General features: G+C 39.8%; 2 protein-coding genes across 2 annotated transcripts in view; one reads left to right on the top strand and one right to left on the bottom strand.

The window, feature by feature from the left end:
* Nucleotides 1-22,814, top strand: part of dock4b (dedicator of cytokinesis 4b) — a 177,383-nt gene that overhangs the window by 16,373 nt on the left and 138,196 nt on the right. The gene's annotated exons all lie outside the window — the stretch shown is intronic.
* ifrd1 (interferon-related developmental regulator 1) lies at nt 8,283-15,557 on the bottom strand. Its single transcript, XM_008401051.2, has 12 exons — nt 15,327-15,557; nt 12,962-13,066; nt 12,361-12,442; nt 10,763-10,887; nt 10,525-10,682; nt 10,395-10,445; nt 10,128-10,306; nt 9,949-10,057; nt 9,701-9,835; nt 9,488-9,616; nt 8,962-9,057; nt 8,283-8,887 (listed from the first exon to the last, which is right to left on the bottom strand). Exons 1-12 carry the CDS (start codon nt 15,355-15,357, stop codon nt 8,801-8,803), a joined length of 1,287 nt encoding a protein of 428 aa, XP_008399273.1. The 5' UTR covers nt 15,358-15,557; the 3' UTR covers nt 8,283-8,800.

Here is a 22,814-nt window from a genome sequence, read left to right as displayed (position 1 = left end):
TGTTGGCCTATGCTGCGCTGATCTCCTTTCACAACATAAGGCTGCTTCTTGGAGAGGTGATGAAGATAATTATGGGTGTTGTATGTGGATCAAAAATATTCACTCCACTTAAATAGTGAGAGAATGGAACATTTCTCTGATATCCATTCGATAACATGTGGCCATATTAGCATTTTTCTTGGATATTGCATGCTAACCTGGCTAACTATCCAAACCTTGATCTAATTTTTCAATGTTACCTTTCACATACCTCCCAAGCCCCTTTTCTAACATATACCAACAGGCATCACATTTTTGCCAGACTTCTATCAATTAGAAACATATCTATCAAGAAATTGACTGCAATACCTAAGCGTACAACGCAGCGGTACATCAAACTAGACATTCGTGGTTGTGACAGAAAAATATCTCTAACTTAGGAATTACTTTGTGGGTTTTGGGAAATGCATGCTGCCTGACACAAGCGTGTAAGACGTAGGTCGATATTAAGGGAAGGGGTTAAATGTGATTCCCCATGAATGAGATTTACTTGTTGAAGAAAAATAACAGGAGAGCTGAATGTTTGAACTGCTTCAGCTCCACCTCTGGGAATGCTATCCTTGGGGATTTGGGTTTTGGTTTTCATTTGTGTTTTGATCATTTCCTTGTTGTTCATTTGTTTGATAGGTCTTGCCATATTAAATTTTTCTTTAATTATTGTTGGAAATGTGTTGCCATATTACTTCATTCCTTTGGGTTTAGTTTCTACGTTTATTCTTGTGTTATGTTCTTTGTCCATTTGGATGTTTTTCCTTTTAATCTTTCAGTCTTATTTCAGCCAATTAGTCCCGTTTAAAATAAGTAGTGCTTTTGGATTGGCTGGTTTGCAAACACCAGTCAATATCACGTCATCTTAAGTTAGGAATGTACACTATATTTTAAAAAAACATATTTTTAATCATATCTTGTGGGTAGGAATAAGCACATTTCATTTGCCGTATTCCAGTAGTTTGTTTTTTTTTAATCCATTCTTCGCAAATCTAACCTGATATTTTAAGTACATCGACTTCTCAATTATGACCCATGTACAGAGTTGCATAACAACTCATCTTTTTCAGGGTATGTCCTTTCATCCATTTGTGAGGCAGGATTGAAATGGCTATACCATCCATGTACATAAAGATGGTCTGTGTGTGTATCAGAGGACTGCTGGAGCAGTCATCCTTGCTCTGAGTGACCTTGTTTAATTCAGCACATACATCCAGGCACTGTCACACACACACAGCCACACACTGCCACAGGCGTCGGGCACACAAATACACTCATGCACATGCATGCTTGCGGTCATGTGAATACACAAGCATGCTCACCCTGGGGACAAGGACATATTTTGTCATTGCTGCTTATCAACAGATGTAAACCACAGACAACTAGTGGGAGGTTGGAAGGGGGGATACAGAGGATTGTTTTAATCAAGTCAATACAACTCTATTTCATCATACATCTGCTTTAACTCAATAACCAAGCAAGTAAGAGGAATATGAATCAAAAATGTGCTTCGATGATTTCGGACCAGACTCAGGATTTATATGATGGTGCCGATCTGTACAAGGAGAAGATGCACTCACCTCACCCCCCCACACCCCACCCATGCCCCTCATTAACCTTACACTATCTTGTCTGGTACAAAAAGAAAAGCAATTAAAAAAAGGGGGGGGGGGGGGACACTACAGTGAAGCTGAGCAAATTAAAGAGCGGTGCACAGTGTGTTGCAATAATGAGCGTAATGAGAGATTCAGTGGTTGGTAAAGAAGGAGGTGAGAAAACATCTAGAAAAGCTTCCTTTATGAAACCAGCCAATCCAGCTGGTGAGTTCCTGTAGTGATGAGCAGAGGCGACCAATCAACTCACTCGTTCTGAGCCTTGGCAACAGCTTCCCCAGCACAGCCAAGCGATAGTGGGATGTGGGAGTGTGTGTGCGCGTGTTTGTGTAGATGTCCTAACATCTGTGGGAGTGTAAAGTGTGTATTTATGCAGCATACGTGCACTTCCTGAAAATTCCTTTTAAAAATCCGCCTCCTCTGTATTCAGGTGTCGTGCGAGACCTGGCATGTCACACAGACTGCCACGTCTGCTCCGATCTGCTGTCTACACTGAAGACCAGGGCTGCTGAGCTGCTTTCATCCCCATGAGTGACAGATTAATTGATGACTTCATGAATTCCTTATTGTGGTCCCCTAAAACACGTGAGACTCTGAGCTAATACACACAGGGGCGTGTGCCTGCATAAATACAACGATCTTGAAAAATTCTTCCAAGTTGGATCAGACAGAAATTGATTTATAGTGCATCTGATGTTACAGATGACACTAACCGTATAGCTAAATTTAAACCAAATGAGTGTGTTTTTTTTTTTTTAGTAGACTAAAATCAATATCAAATTTTTTTTATGTCCTGTCTGTTGATTTTTAACTCCGGTTTCCATTTGGCCCCAGCAACAGGGAAAAGCTGCTGTATAGAGTCAATAAGTTGAAAAATACAGTGCAAGAACAGTGCTCATGTTCAAAGCAGATATATAAGCTTACAAGCAAGTAGTGCTTCAAATTCAAACATGCAAGAGGCTTTGAGGAAAATAAGGCAGTGACTGCAGCTGAAGATATAAGTTTCATATATTTGCCAGCATTTCACAAGTGAAAAGCTTAACACCTTTTTTTTTTTACATTTCTTTATTATTATACATACATTTATTTACCAAGTGACTAATCAAAGGTTAATCTGAGAGCAGGTTTTTTATGACGGACAAAATAAACTACTGACTTAACTTTTCTTATGAGACGGTCCTGTTGTTTTACAATTAGCCACATATTTTAAGGTCAGCAGATGATTTCATCACATACGCTTACTTAAAAGTGGTGTAAATTATATCAATCTGCACATGTTGAAAGATTTTTTGACTGCAGTGATTAAAATATCAGATCTGATGGCTAATGGATTTGACGGTACAAGCACACTGCCCGTCTAGCATCAGTGGGATTGGGCACCCCACTGGGATACAAGTGACAATGAGAGTGCAGAATGGAGTAATGCAGCTATTGTATCCTCTACTGTGGCAAGTTGTACCTGTCCCTCTATTGGCACCCAGTCAGGGCTGATGCTTTTGAATGAGGGATAGACCTGGAGAACTAGCTGGACCTTGGATATTGAAGGATTACAACATAATGCTTGCAGTCCTTACAAACGTGGTATTGGTGGACATGTTTTGTTGAAGATATAGACCAAGCAATGTTGAAGGTAAACACAGCTCATTGAGACACTTCCTGCTCGTCAAATTAAACCTACTTCCTGTTGCCGTGTCCCGTTCTCTGTTATGTCTAGCATGCGTTTCAACGTCTTTGTAGATTCCAAACATGTTGATTAACTCCTCCAGCTTAGACTTCATAGAGGAAAACCCTCCAAAGTACTACATGGAATTTTATAAAATGGTCAACATAAGTGTGGGATTAAGATGTGTTAACAAGAAAATCACTGATTCTTCCCAAATTTCAACAATGTAAATCTTTCAGATTTTTTGCTTTTGAACAAAATAAGTCTTTACTTTGACTTGTGGTGAAACACTTAAGTTGACTTTTAACCAACCCCTCGAAGATTTGAGACATGACTTGGAAAAAATGACTGGTGGCTTGTTGACTAATTTTAGAAGTGATATTTGTCCTTAAAACAGATTTTTACTTCAGATAACCCCTTCTAATGCTTGCATATGTAAATTTATCAGTTGAACACGGGGACGGAAACCCTCCAACTTTGGGGTGCCGCCTGTGACTCAGGCTGTGAGTCATTGCTTTGGAAGAAGGGCAACAGCATGTACTTTTCTCAGCTTCAAATGTCACGTGTGTGTTATCCCAGATTTTTTGACTAGTTTTTTTTTTTTTTTTGTAAACATGGGGTTTCTATGAGCTAGAAATGCAAATAGCGGGTTTTCTGCACTTAATCTGTCACGTGTGGGACTAATGCTGCCACACATGTAGACAGTGTCGTCCACCCTAACTATGGCCTCTTGCCTCCTCTCCGTGGCATCATCCGGCGAACAGTTGTCATCCCTGACAGGGGTCTCCGCTTGTCACTGCCGCACAGAGGAAAAGGGAGTCCGAGTGTGTGCAAGAGAAGGCAGGGTGTGTGGCAGAGAGGGAGGAAAGCTTTTTTAGGTGCTGGAGGAGGGAACGAGCTTTGCCGTAGAGCTGTGCTTGAGCGTGCGCACTTGTACGTATCGCACGTCCGTGTGTGAGCGTACAGTAGCTGTGAGTCACGCAGTGTGTGGGGGCTACGATGCATCTGTGCCCAGCACGACAAAATGTGTTTCGCTTGACTTTATTTCAAGTCTACAACCACATTCCATATGGTGTCGGCTTCGCACAGCAGGATATAGGGCTTCGTTTTGTTGTGCTGCGAGATGAATGAGATGCACAGGCTGTTTGCTGAATGAGCGCAGGCCATCCATCTATTTCAGAGCATAAATGCAAATGTTTTCTGAACTCGCTCAAGTCATGTAAGGCAGGCAGGGTAAGGGTAGGTTGAGGGGAAGTTAAAACTTCCATCTGAGCCTATTATTATTGAGTGGTTGAGAATGATTATGAGGCTATTTTGTCATAGTCCTGTGTGATTCAGTGACATATTTTATATTTTCCAACAGAATGAGTCTCTATGCTCTACAGCAAACACAGAATTGCTTAATGTGGTTTGTAGTGTGGCTACACCTGATGTCTAAATGGTAAACAGCTGCCACCAGATGGTGAGGTTTAAAATTACACCAGTGTACTTCAAAAGGAAGGGATATTTCTTTCATGTTTATAGCAACAGAAAACCTGGATTTAATGATCCTGGACACTCAGCTTAAATTAGTTTTATTCCATTTAAAATATATATATATATATTGAGTGTTTTATTTTGATTTCATGAAAGACGGAATGAAAGGAGCACATAATATTTAAGAGGTAGCCACAGTGGTACCGTTTTCCCACAAATAAAAAATCTGAAATTAGTTTATTTGGTCAAATGGGAAAAAAATGTAAGTTGCCAAGAGGAAAAAGTGAAACTAAAGCAGGTTACCATGGAAATGTCATTCCCATTAAGAATCATGGAGTCGGCAACATCATGCTGTGGAAATATAACCCCACCCCCTTTTGACTTTGACTTTTAATCAAAAATCATTGAAAATGTATCTTTGTTCTTCCATTAACCAATTATGTACTACTATCCTGTTGGTCTATCACAATAAATTCCAATAAAATGCACTGAAATTGGCTTGAAAACTTTGACAGGATGACATGTCTCCGCCATTTCTCAAGTTCTAACAGGAAGAAGCACAGCTGTGCGTAAAAGGAGCACATCAGGATTTAAACAGTTTGGGTTTTTTCTCAACAGTTTTAGTTCAGTAGCTGTTTTTCATGCCTATTCTCAAACCTAATCTCAAACGCCCATCTAGAATCATCATCGTAATCATCCAATATTTAAAAAAGACTGAATACTCTGAATACTTTTCCATTTCATCGCCATAGAAAACTATTGTGCTACTATGTTCCCTTCTAATTTGAATATGTCGTTCATTAGAATGACAAACATTTAAAGGGCCGTTCAAGTTGCAATGATGATTTTATAGTCGTTATTCAGTAATAAAACATCACACTGTGAGCATCTACAGTCAGAGAATCGGACATCGGCTTGTCTCGTTACAAACTTATGTGCAGACATAAACCCATAAAAACATTTTTCATTGAGATAGCAGTTATTTTGAGTAAAGCAAAAGCTGTCGGCATGGTAAACGCATCTAGACAGCCAACAGAAGCCTTTACACCACTTGTCTCTGGGGTTATTGTGTTCCTGCTGCTGTACTGATTCTCATCAAAGTATCTCCGCTGCCTCTGCAGCCGTCTAATTATGCCACAGCTGATCTGATATATAGGACTCCCCCCGTCTTCCTCTAGGGACCAAACAGAAGAACAACAAAGCACCCCATTTTTGGGGTGGTGTTTTTCCCCCTTCAACACTTAAGTCATCTCCTTGGCTTCCAGTGCACAGAACATGTTGAGGAATCTCGAGCCTAGTTGCTGCAGTCGCTGCGTGGCTCTAACGGAAAGGGACAGAGAGCGGGACGGATAATCTTCTTGATGTGCTGCATTTTTATGCAGCCTCTGGAGGCAGCAGCCATTTTTATCAGTCACTACAACAAGCCCTTTGGCATCTTGGGGATGGAGAGAACACACGGCATCCATTCAGTGACAAAGTACTGACTATCTCTCAGTCCATTTATTTTTTTTTCTTGTGATGGCACATCCAAGTTGAACATTTCTGAGTGCAAGTATGAGGAACACTGCTGTCAATGTCAGGCTTGAGCAAAGAGATGACAGGAAATGGAGATCTTACAGAAGCGCACAAGTGGAATAAATGCCTTTATTCAAAAGCATCCATCAGGAGGGGGCTGTGCGTGCAAACGGACTCTTCTCGCCGACAGTGACTGAGAACATGGGATTGCCTAACTAGCCATAGCAAAGACTGGGTCGCAGTTGATCAGGCACGCTGCCACATTAGATCGCATTTACTCATGTGATTATGATATTAAAACAGACTTTGCAATTAAATCAGCTGCCTGAAAGGCCAATTAGCTGAAACACAATTAACATTTCCATAACAATCACATATAATAGTCACCAGCAGCCATGAGCTGGGTCATGCAAAAGACAATAGCAATAACGGGTGCCTTTTTTTCTTCTTTTTCTTTTTTTCTGCTGAAATGCTTCTACTAAATTAATGTTCTTGTTGCATTTTGGGGGTGGGGACATGCTATGATTTTTGTTGCTCTCTGTATCAGTAAGGCCATATTTCAGAGACCTAAATTTAATGGAGATTTCCCACTTATATTAGTGATTGTTTTTTGTAAGCTTAATGCCACGTTTTGTTGGCTCAGTGCTTTATTGGTTTTAATAACTTCAGTACCTTTTAGTAAAATCTCACAATTCTCCACATTTTAAGTATTTAAACACTAGTGACACATTTGCAAACGATGTGTTTGTCAGCCACTAGACCGTTGAGTTCTGAAGCTGTAATGTTTTTCACTTGAACGAGCCGTTTTAGATTTTAGGTCAGCTTCTCAATAAGCCCAGCTTCAAATCCAATATGGCTCACAGTAGCATAAACGATAGCTGTGCTCATTTTGCTGTTGCACCTCCAATGTCTCGATAAATCAGTTATGCAGACTCTGCAACCAAGGTTCGGAAAAGTGTAGCTAACACTGGTTAGCCTGCTTACTTAGATTGTACAATCGTTGTTGGTCACTGTGAGGTTGTGTTGCGTGTCCTCGTTTTGATGATCTGTTGTCAGAACTGTCTAAACAATTTATAGATTTTTCTATTTGTTTTAAGCTCGATATGGCCATATTGGATTTGGGGTTAGACATCTTAACTATGTCTAATCATTGGGTTGTTTCCAATTATTTTTCTCACTTAAAATAGAAAAAAGGGACTTTTTTTTTTTTTTTTTGGAATACGTGCCACTACCACTTTCATGGTTTTTCTTTGTGTGCCAGCAGCAACACATCTCAGACAGATAAAGTTCTTCTAAATTCAGGTGAGTGAATATTGGAAATTAGGCTAATCATCAATTAACTGCAGGAATCTTGTCAGCTCTCTTCTCATTTGATCCTCATTTATCACTCATGATTGAACATTATTTTCCACCTGTTCGCAATGGGACTCTGACGAACTCTGAATAACAACAATAATCTATTAAGATTTATCACGTCTTCTCCATCTGCCTGGATGTTGGAGAGGGACGATCTAATCAAATGACAATGTTTATCTACTGAGGCCGTACAGATTGGGGAGGATTTGTATTGAATCAAGGTCCTAAATGATATAGTCCTGTCAGTAAGTGATAATCATATATTAATCAAATTTAAGGCTAATAAGGTAAACGTATGTCAAGAGAATGATCAGAAAGTCATACAAATGATTTTTTCCCCAGTGTCAAACCACCTCTTAATGTTTTCTCATATTGTTGAAATAAAAGTCTAAATCTGGAACTCCATGCCATGTCTTTAAAGATTAGCAATTACCCCTTTTTAAATGAAGCCTTTTAACTTTGTATTATGAACTATTTTTAAAATTCAATGTAAAAAATGTGTTTTATTTTTAAAGTTTAAATATGAGTGAATTAATGTACAAAACTGACCTGTGTGTACACAGTGGTCATATGCAACATGTCCAAGAGGATTAGATTAGATTAGGTTTTTTTTCACAACAAAACACCAGGAATAACAAAAGCACTTTTTTTTTGTTTATTTCTTCACCCTTTAACATACAACTACTACCAAAGACACTAGTCACTTAACATAAATAATGGCAACTTATTTAGCAGAGTAACATAAATTCAGAGGGTAGGTCTGTATTTTAATGTAGATATCAATTTTACAGTACAAGACTAAAGTCAAATTTTCCATAAGTTACCAAAAATATTCTGGAAAAGAAATGAATACACAGCAAAAAGACAAAAAAAACACTCAACTGTACACCACCAGCCTGTCCAAAATCCAATTTTAAATATTAAATATCCTCGACGGCTAAGTTAATGACAAACAAGATGTTTTACTGATAAATTAAAGCATGTCAGCTAGCAGAAAACACTCTAAATGTGTAGGAGGGAATTTGATGCAAATTTCAGAACGGACGGTCACTAAAGGACACAATTTTTTTTTTTTTTTTTTTTTGAATTCCTCCTAAAAGTGGCATAAAAGAGTAAACAAATTCAACAAATAGTGAAAACGAAAAAAATCTTAAAATTCTCCCACATCCACCCTCTTGTCTCTGAACTTGCTTCTGGCCTTGGTCCGAGCCTTGAAGGCAGCAGAGTTGTGGAGATGCTAAAATGGGAAGATTTGGAATTAGTTTTGGTTGAATGTTATAGACAAGCCAGACCTCGTGTTGTTGCATTTACCCTTTCGAAGCGAGAGATTTTCATGGCCTTCATTGTGGCTGAATCGACCAAAATGGGCGGCCCCAGTTCAAACACATCCCGGATGAACTCGTTGGCCTGGAGGAATGGAGTATCATGCATTTACATTACCACTAAAAGTTTCAATACAATTTACATGTGAAGTGTGGCGTGGCTTAATCTGTAGAAACACATTTCACTGCAATTCTTTTGAGTTGTGGTGCATCTCTTCAGTTTTGGTTGAATTTTTAGGAGCAAGGTTCTGCTGAAAGATGAACTTCTGCCTTTAGTTTTAAGTTTTGAAACCTTAAATAAGTTTCCTTTAGCTCAATCTGCCATCTTCATTCATTTTCACCAATTTCCTTATCATGATGCTGCCATGAGTGTTTTCTCTCTAAGCCAGAAAGTTTAATTTTAGCCTCATCTAACAAAAACTCTCGAAGGCAATTTGGTGTCCTGGACTTTGTAAGGGGGCAAAAATATTTACAATGATACCAAGATTCTTCTGAATACACAAAGAATGGAATACCTGAAGGTGGTAGTTCATCCCAGATCCCACAAACTCTCTGAAAGCATCATAGGTCCTCTTTCTGACCCAGCTGTCGATGGTCATGCGCTCGGTTCCGAAGCGAATCGTCTCCGATTGGAAGTCCCCCTGCTGGAAATGAATTCAAATATTTCAGCCACACATGCCAACCCGACATCCTTTTGAGTGTTGTTTGAATCTTTTTTTCATGCTCACCTCAACAGCTTTCAGTACGTCCCTGAACACAGACCTCTGCTTCCTCTTGTCGGTCTTGGCTCGGTGCTTGTTGCAGTCGGTAGCTAAAGCATTCAGCTTATTGCACAGTTCCTCCCACTCGTCAAACTCAAATTCCTGCATATTTAAAAAAAATACAAATGAATAAAGTACAAAAAAAAAGTACTTGAGAAATCAAACTTTTTAGTATCCAAAACATGGTGGGGAAATAAACCCAGATGTGAACTTACAGAATCGATGTCCCTGGCTAGCTCGAAGAGCAAAGCAATCGTCTCCCCAGCGGCGATCCTCATGTTGACGTCGTCGCTCTCCAGCAGCCGCTGCAGCCCGGGCAGGTGTCTGCGCAACAAACCAGCAAACATTTCAGCACCGGAACAGTCAACGTTGACACCACCGGTCAGATTCTCACGTTTTCAGGACGCCTTTGAGCTGATTGGCCGAGCAGATTGTGAGCAGCAGGGCCCAGGACAGCAGGGCGTTGACATGCAGCTGGCTCATCTGCGGACTGATGGAAGGACAGGTTCCGTCCACCCGGGCGTAGGACCGGGTGAACAGGCTCTCAAAGCACTCCATGGTCGCCTGCACGTCCTAAAGCAGCAGAGGGGGCAAAAAATATTTAGAACTTGCGAGTGTATTTTACTTTGAAAATAACATCACGAGGGATTGGGCTGCTCACCAAGATGTCATCCTCTGCAACAAGCGTGCAAAGCCCCAAACTTGTTGCCACCTGTTAAAAGAGACATGCCGATTTCGGTTGAATTTCTGAGATTTCAGATGTTGACGCAGGAAGGGAGATGCAGACTTACAGCTTGTCTCGCTTGGATGTTAGCTGACCCATCTGCCAGGATGTTTTTGAAGATGGGCTTTAGAGTCTTGAACACCTCCTCGCTCTCTATTCCTGATCCCAACTGAATACACAGCAAGCACGCCAAAGACGCCGCCGCCCTCTGCTCCTCACCTTTACCTGGCAACAGGAAGAGAAGCCGTCTACTTCCTGTGCGTCTGCTGATAACAGAGACTCTGATGTAGAAACGAGGCCGATACCTTTCTTGAGGCAACGCTCAATGCTGTCTGTGATAGTCATCCTTCGCTCCGAGATGAACTCGTACAGGATCCGAGTGGCCATTGCCGTCTTGAGACCGTCCAGAGCCCCCTGTCTCGTCTTGGCACTAAACGGGGAGAGGAATGTAGATTTTTTTAAAAAAGAAAAAGATATGATCCAACAATCGTAGGTAATCATTTAATAAAATAAAATTGTTCCAGAGTAGGCCTGTCGCAATAAACGATAAATCAATTAATCGCACGATAAATTAAACCTATCGACCTCATTTTAATTATCGGCTTTATCGTCTCTTCTTGCCTTTTTTTCCCCTTTCTCTTGACACTGAATAAAAAAAGGCTCAACTCCGGTGCTCTCCACTGACCCTCCCTCCCTCATTTCCTTTGTGTAATGTCCAGCGCACACTTCACGAGTTGTCGGCCCATTTTCAAAACCTGAGAGACACATTAGCCGACAGAAATCCTAGGTATAACAGTCCGATCGGGTTCGTCGTGCCTTGTGGTGTCCAGCCACATGGGCACAAAATAATGGTTACAGGTCCAGTTAACTAATTTTAATATCAGGCATTAATCAATGCTTTACTAGAATCTACCTGTGATGCGTTGGATGTGATACGCTAGAGTCAGCGTAAAGTCCTGACTAAATGAAAATCATCATAATTTATGTCACGTTAACAAAGAACAGCTGAAAGGTTACCGGGTTTATCAACTGCGGTAGCAATTTGGCTCCAACTCCTCCCCTTGTCATTTCTATATTCTTTGCACGAAACGTTGAATAAATGTTAAATGTTGTTTCCACATATCATCTCCAATGTCTGCTGGACTTCGTGTTGCACCGTGTCAGCTGTTTGGGATTCCCCTCGGTAATTTCCCCTCAGAAAGCACGGAGGAGAATCCAGGCTTTCTTATTGGCTGTCACATTCAGCATTAAGCTCCCAGTCGGGGAAAACCCGATTTAGATCAGAGCGGCCACGACGATCTAAATCACACTACATGATGATTGGATACGAAATCACCAGCGACAATCTTAGAACAGCCAACGATCTAAGATTGTCGTAAGGGGAAAATGGGGGTAAAAAATGGTGTAGTGTGAATTATTGCATTATGTAGTCGGATGTGCCCATCTTCTCTATTTAAATCTAGTGATTACCGAAGGGCAATATAGTATACAGACTTCATAATCTGCACTCTTTTGGTTGAATGCAGTATTTATTTCCACTTTGGCTTTATGTTGTTTGTATTCAAGTACGTTTTTTGTTAATGGAGACTGAGAATCCATTTTATTTTTGTTTTTGGTAAGTTTATTTAGTTTATCAGTTCCAGTGTTATGTGTTCTTTTGAAAATAAAGTGCATCTATGGCAGAAAATTGCATGCATTGTTGCGTCATTTCCATTAAATCAGTGTCAAAAGGTCTTGAAACAATATTATCGCAATAATTTTTTAGACAATTAATTGTCCAGCAAAATTTGTTATCGTGACAGGCCTAGTCCAGAGTGTTTTGTGGTCCATAAAGGATTCCTGGATCACCTGTTCTCACTCAAATGTAAAAAAATAAATAAAAAAAATACAATAGGGCTTTAACCTCTTATCCACAGTGCTGTCTATAAACCCCTTCAGCTTATACTGGAAATCCTCCTGGGCGGTGTCCTCACTTGCTTCTCCACCTAAAAATAGTAAAACAAATGGTAACATTATTCATAGTTAACATTTACAGAAGCCTCCACGCTTATTGGCGCCCTTGAAAGGACGCATGCCATCCCTCAAAATAAAGAGCATGATCTCATAATTACAATTTTTCAGAAACCCAGCTATAATTTGAAAGCTTATTATGCTTTAAATTGTAATCCACAACGTGCTGAATCTCTGGAGAATAAAAATGATGGCAGAGAGGGAATTTTCTTCTAGATGTTGTTCAAATTGGGAAAGATGAGAGAAAATGGCATTCCAGTAAAGCAGATTTGTGTTGAGATAGAAAATGGCTGCAAGAATTTAAATTGCTTTTATTTATAATCAGATTGATAATTAAAAAGTTTAATGCACACACAGAGGAGGGAGATAAAGGGGGGAAAAAACTCAGGTAAAGCCAAACAAGTGGAAAGAAAAATTTTCAGAGTTTTACACACATATTTATCAGGATTGCCAATCATTCTGAAGAATAGACAGCTGTACACATACAAGCCTACCTTCATCTGCTACACTTGTGACGTCACTGAAGCTGCTGCAATGACTGAGTGTCTCGATGGAGGCGTCCTCATCACTGAAAGGCTGCACAGCTCCATGCTGGCCCCCTGAAAGCAAAACATTTATTTCATTTAAGAAAAAAAAGACGGGAGCTTTGTTCTGAACAAATGTCAGACAAAATCCCTTATGCAAGTCAGGCATCATGCAGGTACTGCAGCAAACACCACTGTTATCTAATCAGCTGTGTTCTTTGGACGGCTTATCCTGCAGGTGCCATGTAGGCAAAGGTAGTCGGAGTGAACTGACTGCAGTTCAAGCAGCTGTGTGCCTATTGGAAAGACACAGGTTGTCGAGGCAGCTCAACAGACCACTGAACGTGAAGACAGAGCTCAAATATAAATAAATAAAGTCTAACTGCAGCTGAGAAAAGAAGCAAGCTTTCACATTTGACCAAATACGGAGACGACAGCTTTAAGTCATCTGGTACAGTTATCGGCATAAACTGATCAACAGAAATACTTAGTCATACTATTTCTATGTACTTTAAATGTTGGTCCAGATGCTAGATGTGTGGACAACAGACTAACAGCAGTGTCCAAGCCTGTTTCTGCACATGTCTAGTCAGCAGACTGGAACAATGCAACAAGCTTAGAAAAAGTGACATTTCTCTTTTTGGAAGTATTTCGGTTGCAGTAAACATGGAAGTGGAAAACAAATTCAACACCACCTGTGACTTTTCAGTTAAAGCTGCTTTAAAACTTACATTTGCAAAGCTGCAAGCAGATCACATTTTCAGTGCAGTGTGTAACATTATCTGAAATAAGAACACTTCGAAATGCCTAAATTTAGCAACATTTTATACGGATTTTTGAAGTAAACAAAAATAACCAACATTATTACATTGCCAATGTAATAATGCTACAATAAACTTTTTTTTTTAAAATTCTATCCATTAAACAGAGCATGTGCTGTTGAGATTTACGGAATAAAGTGAGATTTTAGCTTTTGAAGTTTTTTTGTGCTTTCCAGTTAAAAATAAAGAGAGCATTTATGTCTTCTATAAAAAGTAATTGAATCATGCAATAGATTGTCTTTTTCCACTGTACTCTTTTGTAAATACCTCAGAACTGATGTATGAGCCACACAAGGTGTGTGTATTATAAGGCTATCTAGGGAAAAGTGCATGACAACATGCAGGCAGCTCCTGCACAAGCTCTTACTCTTTAACATTTATATTTATTCTAAAGCCAAAAATAAGAATAGAATGTCATTATAGAGCTAAAATGATACATTAGATATATACTTTATTAAACCAACGGGTGAAATTGTTTATACTTTGAAGCAGGGTAGGGTTATGCTTTAAAACTTAATCTTTTTTCCTTTAGAGAAGGACTCTCATTTGTACAGGTGAGGAATTTCGGGAAGTATAATGACAGCAAGTAGGAGCCAAAATGAAATCCGACCAGACCAAACTCAACAGGCTCCTCTGTGACCTGAAGTCGCCTCAGGACGACATGTTTGTTTGGCTTTACTAATGCAAGCTTCTCAAATATACCAGGGAAACGTTCAAAGCCGAGACAATGCACTTTAGCTAATAATTTTTCAAAGAAATTATCAGCTTAATCACGTCACACGTTAATATGTGTTTACAGTGTGTTGACAAGGGCTTTTCCCACACCACAGCTGATTTCTGGGAACCGGGCGGCGCCTCTTCGCTGACCCGCTATACGGAGGACAAAATGTCCTCCTCCTGCTGCTACGCCACCAGAACCGATAATATTGGGGAAAAAATACAGACAGTATTTTTTTAAAAAAAACGTGTGTAACGTCAGTAAATATTTATGATGAAGAACCGGTAAAACAAATCTGGCTAACAGTCGAATAAGATAGAAATGACAAGCTTTTAGCTCACAGAGCTGGACTTCTCTTGTTTTTGTTTACACTAAACGCCATATACGCAACTGATAAAACAGTAAAAATAATTTGCAGGCTTTAAAAAGTGCTAAACGCTTTTAATTAAATCTTATTGACGGCAGCAACGTGTTTGGGACAGGGAGTGGTTGATGCTAGCTTGTTAAACACGGTGTAAACAGAGGTTTTACCTAACATAATAATGTAAACATTATAACCAAGATTAGCATAAAGTCATATACTTTAAAACTTTTTAGAAGAAAGCAAAGCTTTGTGTCAAAATTTTTAGCTAGCTTTTATTTGCACCTAGGCCCGGGCTCCAACGTTTGTAGTTCCAATTGTTAAACACGTACAATTCCACGCAATACGTACGGAAGACTAAAAGAACTACAATTCCCATCATACAAACTCATCACAGACGCAAGGCCACAGCCTAGCTGCCGCTCTGCTACTCACCCTTGCCGTTCTTCTTCTTGTTCCTTGGCATTTTCGTGCAATTTAATATAAAAGATTTGATCAAAAATCAGCCAATACACGACCAGCTTTTATTGTACTGTCTAGTAAAGTGAAAACGTTCCCGTGGCACAGTGGATAAAAAGAAATCGAAGGCGATCTTGGAGATAGACTGTTGGCCGAGACGATACATTTTCCTCTCATACACCAGTGCTTCTCGATCGAAGGGCCGCTCTGTGGTTTTATACCGGCAGACATGTCACGAGGAGCTTTCCCGGCATCACTGACCAATAGGAGAACGGCCGGAAAGTATCGCGTGTGCTTGCGCGTGACGCAGTGCCGTTTATTGTTTTGGTGGAGGCAGATAAAGGGAGATAAAGCCATAAAGGGTTATCAAAAAACAAAACATTTCTGATTTAGCGCAATATTTATTCCCCTTAGTGTTTCTATTGGCACTGAACTGTTAACAGACGCACATGGACACACACACACGCACACACACACACACACACACACACTTAACCGTTTAAAAAAGACATTTTAATGAGATGTAACTTTGACAATTACCTTTGGTGGCTACTTAGTAACATCATGTAATGAGCAATACATGGCATTGCTGTGTGTGTGTGTGTGTGTGTGTGTGTGTGTGTGTGTGTGTGTGTGTGTGCGTGTGTGCGTGTGTGTGTGTGTGTGTGTTTTTCTCACTGGCTTTTAACTCGGCTTGAAGTATTGTTTTTTACAGTTACTGTATTTGTTTTCTTTCTGGTTGTGGTGAACAGCACTTTGGTCAACTGTGTTGTTTTTTTTAAAGTGCTTTATAAATAAGGCTGGAATGGAGTGGAGTATTTGGAACCCCATACATTTTCCAGGTAAATTGAAGTGAGTAGAAAATCAGAGGGTGTTTGTAGATAAGTTAAAGGATTCGTTCACGCAACACCTTTATCATTTATTTGACTTTGTGTTTGGGGTTCAGGGAGGTTCTAGGACAGGACAAAAATAGCTTGCCAGTTGACAGGTGGAAAACCTCACTGGAGATGCAGCCTCCTTGCTGCCGTTCCCATGGCCGGACTGTCATCAGCGTTCTTCCCAGCTCTGAGGAAAAAGCTATAAAGTGCTGTAGCTTGCAAAATCCAAATCTGATGGTTTTATCCATGTACCTTGCATTAGATTCAATAACAGTTTTCAGAGGTGCACAACAGAGTCACCATTTCTTCAGCAGTTAAAGTCACTTTTTTTTTTTGTTCAGGTTGCACCGCTGAATCACCACACTCATCGGCAGCAGCGGCTACTCTAACGCCCTTGAGCCACAGCGTGTAGGGACAGAAGGGCTGGTCTGGTTGCAGCATCAAGCTTGAATAATTGATTAGACAATGTGTGAAGCTGGGGTGTGTTGAGTGGGTGCAGTGACGGTGTGTGGAGAGTGCGAAGTCGAATGGGAAACACACTCGGCAATACCTGCAAATCCCAGATTTTATGCATGGTTTAGAATAAATTATACAACACTGGGCTCTGTGAAATACTCTTGCTTAAATGCAAAAAAAAAAAAAAAAGCTGCTTAGTGTCACACTGATTAAAATCATCCCCTGTTGCTTAAAAGTATTGAAGTTCTCTGGGACTCCCACACTTTAACCCACTTTGACACTAGGGGGCGCCATCCTGTTTGAAATTCAAAGAGCCACCGTCTCTATCACTGCAGTGGAGCAAGAAGGATTCTCTGAGATGTTTTTATGATGCATAATTTATGAAGTGGGTGAACGATGCTCGCTGCTGCTCGGTCTGTCTGGCTTTAAACGTTTAATGGGATGGAGCGTGTGATGCAAATATGAAATGATACAGGAGAGAGGAGAGGAGGAAAACAAGAACAAAAAAGTGGAATCAAACATAGTCTGGTGCTGAGGAATAAACGAGCAGATGTTGTATTTAAAGGCACGTTTATGCGGTTCTGGCGAGGTGAAGAAAGGGGTTGTTGGAGGGAAAACGAGGGAGAAATCACCAACGTAGGAGTAATGGGGAAAACAGAGCGGCTCGGTTCGGGCCTTGTTCAGCATGCCCTGCGTGTTGCATCAGTGGGCACAAGCTCTGGCCAACCTGATGCCACAGGAATACAAATCACTCCCTGCAGAGAGCAGGGAGTGAGACACGGAGCTGACGGGCGATAATAGAAAATGTCTGAATATTAATTTCGTTTGCGATGCTTCTCTATTAAATAATTCATAAATGACATAGCCTGGAGCTATGTGTGCTGAAACCGGCTGGGTTAAGCCTGTTGCAGCGAGAGGGGAGCTAAAAATAAATAAATAAAATAGATAATGATAATAATAATAATTTTGGTGTCTGCAAGTTGATGAGAACAGATTAAGCAAAGATGAGCAGAGGTGATCTTTTCAAGACTGCAAGCAGTTTCCTTTGAAATGTCAGAGTGTGCCCTCTTCCTGTAATCTACTTCAAACATCGCAAATGACCTTAAGAAAAGTGATATCAAAGTCCCTCATTTGGTTACTTTAGTTCATCTTTTACGATTAGCAGCATTTGCAGTACTGATGAGCAGTGTGTGTTTTGTAGTTTCTACAATTATGCATCCGTTAAGTGGAGTGTTCTTTCAAGTAGCCAATTTACACTAAAGCCGACACATTTGTTCCTAAGGACAAATGATGACGAACTGAAAATCTGTATGAAAGTAAAAATCTGTCTGTGGAAGTGGGCGTTTTTAGTGATATCTGCATTATGTTTATAGAGGTTTTCAAACACGAACTGTTTTAACAGGCAAACAGTAGATTGCGCATTTTTGACCTTTTCAAAATGCATAGATCATCAAAAGGGCAACACAACTAGCACAGGCTATATAACAAAGGTTTTGGCTAGTATTGAAAACGCTTGGATGGATGACTCCTCTTTCTAAAATAAATTGGTGGCATGAGAAAGTAACATCAAAGTAAAGACTTCAGAGACGGTCTTTTGGACTGAACTCTATGCAATGCTTATAGGAAGGTTTGGCAAAAGCAAAGCACAAAAAAAATCAGTACAAACTTCACAGCCCGTCTCTTTAACCCTGATTGCAGGGGCTCGTAGAACCTGAGTACCCTGCAGTCACTGAGTTGACCAAGGTATTCTGATAGCTGAAGGTTGCTTGACCTCACCTCATCAGCAGGGCAATGGTACAAAAAAAAAAGACAGCGGATCTACAATGAAATGACACAAAAAGAAAGAAATGGAGGTATAGAACTAACCCAAAGTACAGACCCCAACTGATGAAAATGCTCTGGGATATCACGAGAATTTGCAAACCTTGATCAACTAAACTTTTTAAGCGGTTCTCAAACCCACTATCATAGCAACAACCCTCGTTGCCATGGTGGTGTTTATCCACAACCAATGTTACAGGCACCTGTGTGTTTTTGTGAGGACGATTTCCCAATAAAATTAGTTTCAGAAATCTCTTCATAATTTCACATTTATATTTGCGTTTATCAAACGTCCACCCCAACGCCATAACAATAACGGCAAAGTGCTAGTTAATAAAGATCTAATTTGCCCATCCCGCTCCTAAATGGAGACTGCTAGTCACTGAAGCCCTTATTATTTCCCCTCATTTCACTTTTTGTTTTGACAGGATTTAGCACTTCATCAGACAGCAAGGCTACGCTCCTGTCACTGTAATTACCTTCTCATCTTTGCTTGTTTTTGTGTGTGTGTGTGTGTGTTTCTTTCTCGCTTCCTTGTGTTTTGCATCTTCAATCTCAATCCATTAACCTTTTAACAGGACTCTAGAGGAATGGAGGGTAAAAGGGCCTTTGTTCTGGGCTTCGCCGAGGTGCGCGCCGCACCCTCAGAGCAATCGATAGGATGGATTTTGCTTGATCAAAGACAGTAAAACGGAATAGAAAATTAACTTGGCTCCATGTTCAGGACAAGAAAGTAAGAAAAACGGAGAAATACCTGCAGTAGCACTTTATCACAAGTTTAAACCTCAACTGAGACGCCGTCTGTTTCGGAGCAACGGTTTGCAGAATTGTTTACAAGCCATACAATCTAATGACGAGTTGAATCACTTCTTAAACCTGGCCATAGTTGAATGGACACTTTGCTGTTAGCTCTCTGTTATTGTTTTTAGAAAGAGACTCTTTCATGGACAAAAAATCCATACTCTAAATTTGCTGAAGGATCCAGGAGAATAATTTGCATGAAAGAATTTTGCACCCCCAGATAAGACTTATCAGATTATTTAGAGAGAGAAAAAAAATCCATTTAGGCCCAAAAGCTTTCTCTCTCTCTCTCTTTATCTCTCCCTCTCTCAAACACACACAAACACAAAAACAGGGTAATGGCATTATCACCTAGGCATCTGATTAAGCAGATTAAAAACACAAAGTGTCTGGCTGGTAATGGCTCTTTGGCTATCCTAACAAACTTGGATATCCCTCTCAAAGTGTTGCAGCCACTTTCTATGTGTAATTGTTTGCACTATTATTAAGCCTTTAAGAACCATCTTAATGTAATTCACATTTTATGTTAAAAACTCAAATTGTCCATTTACAGGGAGTGCACAGAAACGCACAACACCCTAATCTTTTTACATTTTGCTACATTACAGACAAACTTTGTTGCACTGGGGAGGACATTATGAAATTAACAATGTTGCGGGGAATTCTAAAACTACACAAGACAGTTAATACTTGGAACCAACTTTTACTTGCAGTAGCGCTGTGATTTGCAGTTGTAGAGTCTGAGTCCTTTTTACCCTTTTTATTTATTTATTTATATGCAAAATAGCACAAGGTCAAACAAATCTGAAGTTAAACCAGCTGTGAACATAATTTTTCAAGACTTTAGAGTCTCAAATGTATTTAGGTCTGGGTTTTGACTAGGCCATTTTAATGTATGTACATGTTAGGTAAGTGTTTTGTTTCCGTCTTTCCTAGTGTTTCTCACGACTCCCCATTAATTAGATCCATAAATATTCCAATCACCATTAATCCCACAGTGTGATGGTGCCATCACCACAATAGAGATGTGGATCTTTAGTCACAAATTTTACAATGCAATTTGTGTCTTGTATTTTTGACCACACTTTGTTCGTCAAGTAAAAACACAAGCTACATTTTTTTGTAGCTTGTGGTTTTACTTGTTCTACTTGATGTTTCACAGTTTGGCCTGCTCATATTGTTAGGTTTATTGCTAAAGTTGCCAAAAAAAAAAAGGAAAATCAAAAGGAATTGCCACTTTAATATCCCATGTTGCAGATTTCCACAAACAGATATTCGAAAAGCTCCAGGCGTGAAATGCGTTCAATTTGTCGACGGCATTTTTCAATTCCGTCTCCTATAAAAGCCCTTCTTCCATTACGGAGATTTGTCTCTGTTCTTCTCATCCCCTCTGCTTCCAGTATGCAAACCAGCACAGAAAAGGGTTGGCTATCTGTAACTTGAAACGAGTTCTGGTAGCCAGGTATGAAGATTTCTGGACCTACTCCTGTTAAAGTTGATGCAACTGGTAAGTGGTTAGCAAAAAATAAAAACTCATCTACACACAGGTATCAACTAAATTGTGGATGTCAGTAATTCACTAGCACAAAAGATAGAAAAATAAAATAATATTAAAACGACATCAAACATTTATAAAAGCACATTCTGCAGGCAGTGATGAAGACTACTGATTTGTGTGTGTGTGTTTGAGAGCTGGCAGCAGCCATCCAGACAATGGGGTTTCTTCAAGAGGAGACATTATGCCCACAGGCTAATAAAGCAGGCAGATCTGTTGGGGAATCTCTCTGGCTTGGCACACTGGATGACTGTGCTTCATTGTTGTTTTCTCCCCCTCTACCAGTCTTACCATGCGCATCCGTTCTCTTTGAGTCTCTGGTGCATACCCACACGAAAACATATGCCATCTGTCTATCAACCCAAATGGTTAATAAGCTGGAGAATATTAAAATTCAATTTGTTCCAGTTCGCTTTTAAGGGAAGACTCTCGGTGCAAAAATAAATTTTAGACATTTTTTTTTTTTCGAACATCTTAGTACAAGTATTTGACATTTGCAGAAGGTGTTAAAATGTAGTGTGAAATTTAGTGTTATCAGTAAAAAGGACGTGATAAAAAACATCTTAATGGAGATTCTACTTTCATACAGGAAAAAAAAACAACCCAAGTATAACATGGATGGATGTTGTTAGACAGTAGCATGTGGACCTGTAGACTTACAGTTGATTTAAAGGTTAATTAATGTCAAGTGATTGCACTCAACCAGGAGGCAATTAAGAGTAAGTTATTGCTCTCTTTTATGCAACAACCACCGTTCTATCACAGTCTGATCTTCACAAGAAAGCCCAATTACAAGGCATAGACTTTTTTTTTTTACTTGGATAAAAAATACAAATTTAAATTTGATCCTTTGTGTCATCACTCGCGATGAAGCTCTGAAGACAGAAAGATGGAGACAGAACTTTTCTCTTACTTTCATCTTCAAGTGTGATATAGGAAGTACATGATACCACACATTGGCAATACTTAATTTATTTACCTCAAAGCATATTAATGTCCTGTTGTGAAACTGCCGCTTGACAGAAAAGTGTATCTTGTACTGTCCTATAGCAAATTCTGTGGGCGAAATCATGAAAACTTTACTATCAAGAATTTTGTTCGTAAATTGTAATGGAGCTACACTTATTCATGCTTCACTACGGAGAACTCTCAAATTCATTATTTAAATAAATCGAAGAAAGCGGAGCAGTAAATGTTTCAAAAAAAAGGAATGATTTTAACTAGGCAACCTCATACTGTGCTTTTGGCCCTGAAGATGGAGATTCATAAACATTTAGTATTGAGGAAATTGTAGAAACCTTTTGTAAGCCCATTTAACAGTGGAAAGACACTCGGTGGCAAATTAAACCTTCCAGCAAATTCTATGTTTAAAATGTTTAGCTCCCCGTTTTTTCCCCTGCCCCTGTTTTCTTTTTAGTCACCTGGCTTCCAGCAGCTGAAATACCAAAACGTGTCGCTCCTGCCAGTACAGTTCAGACAAATCTTGGCAGAGACATGAAAATGTGGCTATAAAGGGCAGGACTTCAAAGAGGACCCAAACAGGGACGCAGCCTCAAGTTCCTGTCAAGACACTGCGTCCAGGAAGTCAGCTGGGGAAACTCCACACTGTCATCTGGTGTCCATAAAACGCTCAGTTCCCCTCTTAGACTTCTCTGTTTGGTATTGTTTTTATTGTTCGGTACAAGTCGGCAATGGCCGAGTTGAGTAAAATCAGGAAACCTGGAGGTGCAGACACAGGAGAAAGAAGGTGGTTTAAAAAAAAAAAAAAAAAACGTACCGAAGTGTTTAAATTAAAGTCACAAAAAGATTGCGTCGATGCAGGCGGGCAGATGTTCATGGTGTTGCCTGGCAACCGTATAGCTACAAAAGTGGGGGAAGTGTAGTGTTAGTTCTTTTTTTGTTTGTTTTGTTTTTTACATAAGTGCTTTGGTTTTAGGAGAGAAGACAAAATGG

Source organism: Poecilia reticulata, linkage group LG23 (genome assembly GCF_000633615.1).
Source record: "Poecilia reticulata strain Guanapo linkage group LG23, Guppy_female_1.0+MT, whole genome shotgun sequence".
In the NCBI taxonomy this organism is placed as follows: domain Eukaryota; kingdom Metazoa; phylum Chordata; class Actinopteri; order Cyprinodontiformes; family Poeciliidae; genus Poecilia; species Poecilia reticulata.
Note: the sequence above shows the minus strand (reverse complement) of the source record. Positions and strands in the feature narration are given on the sequence as shown.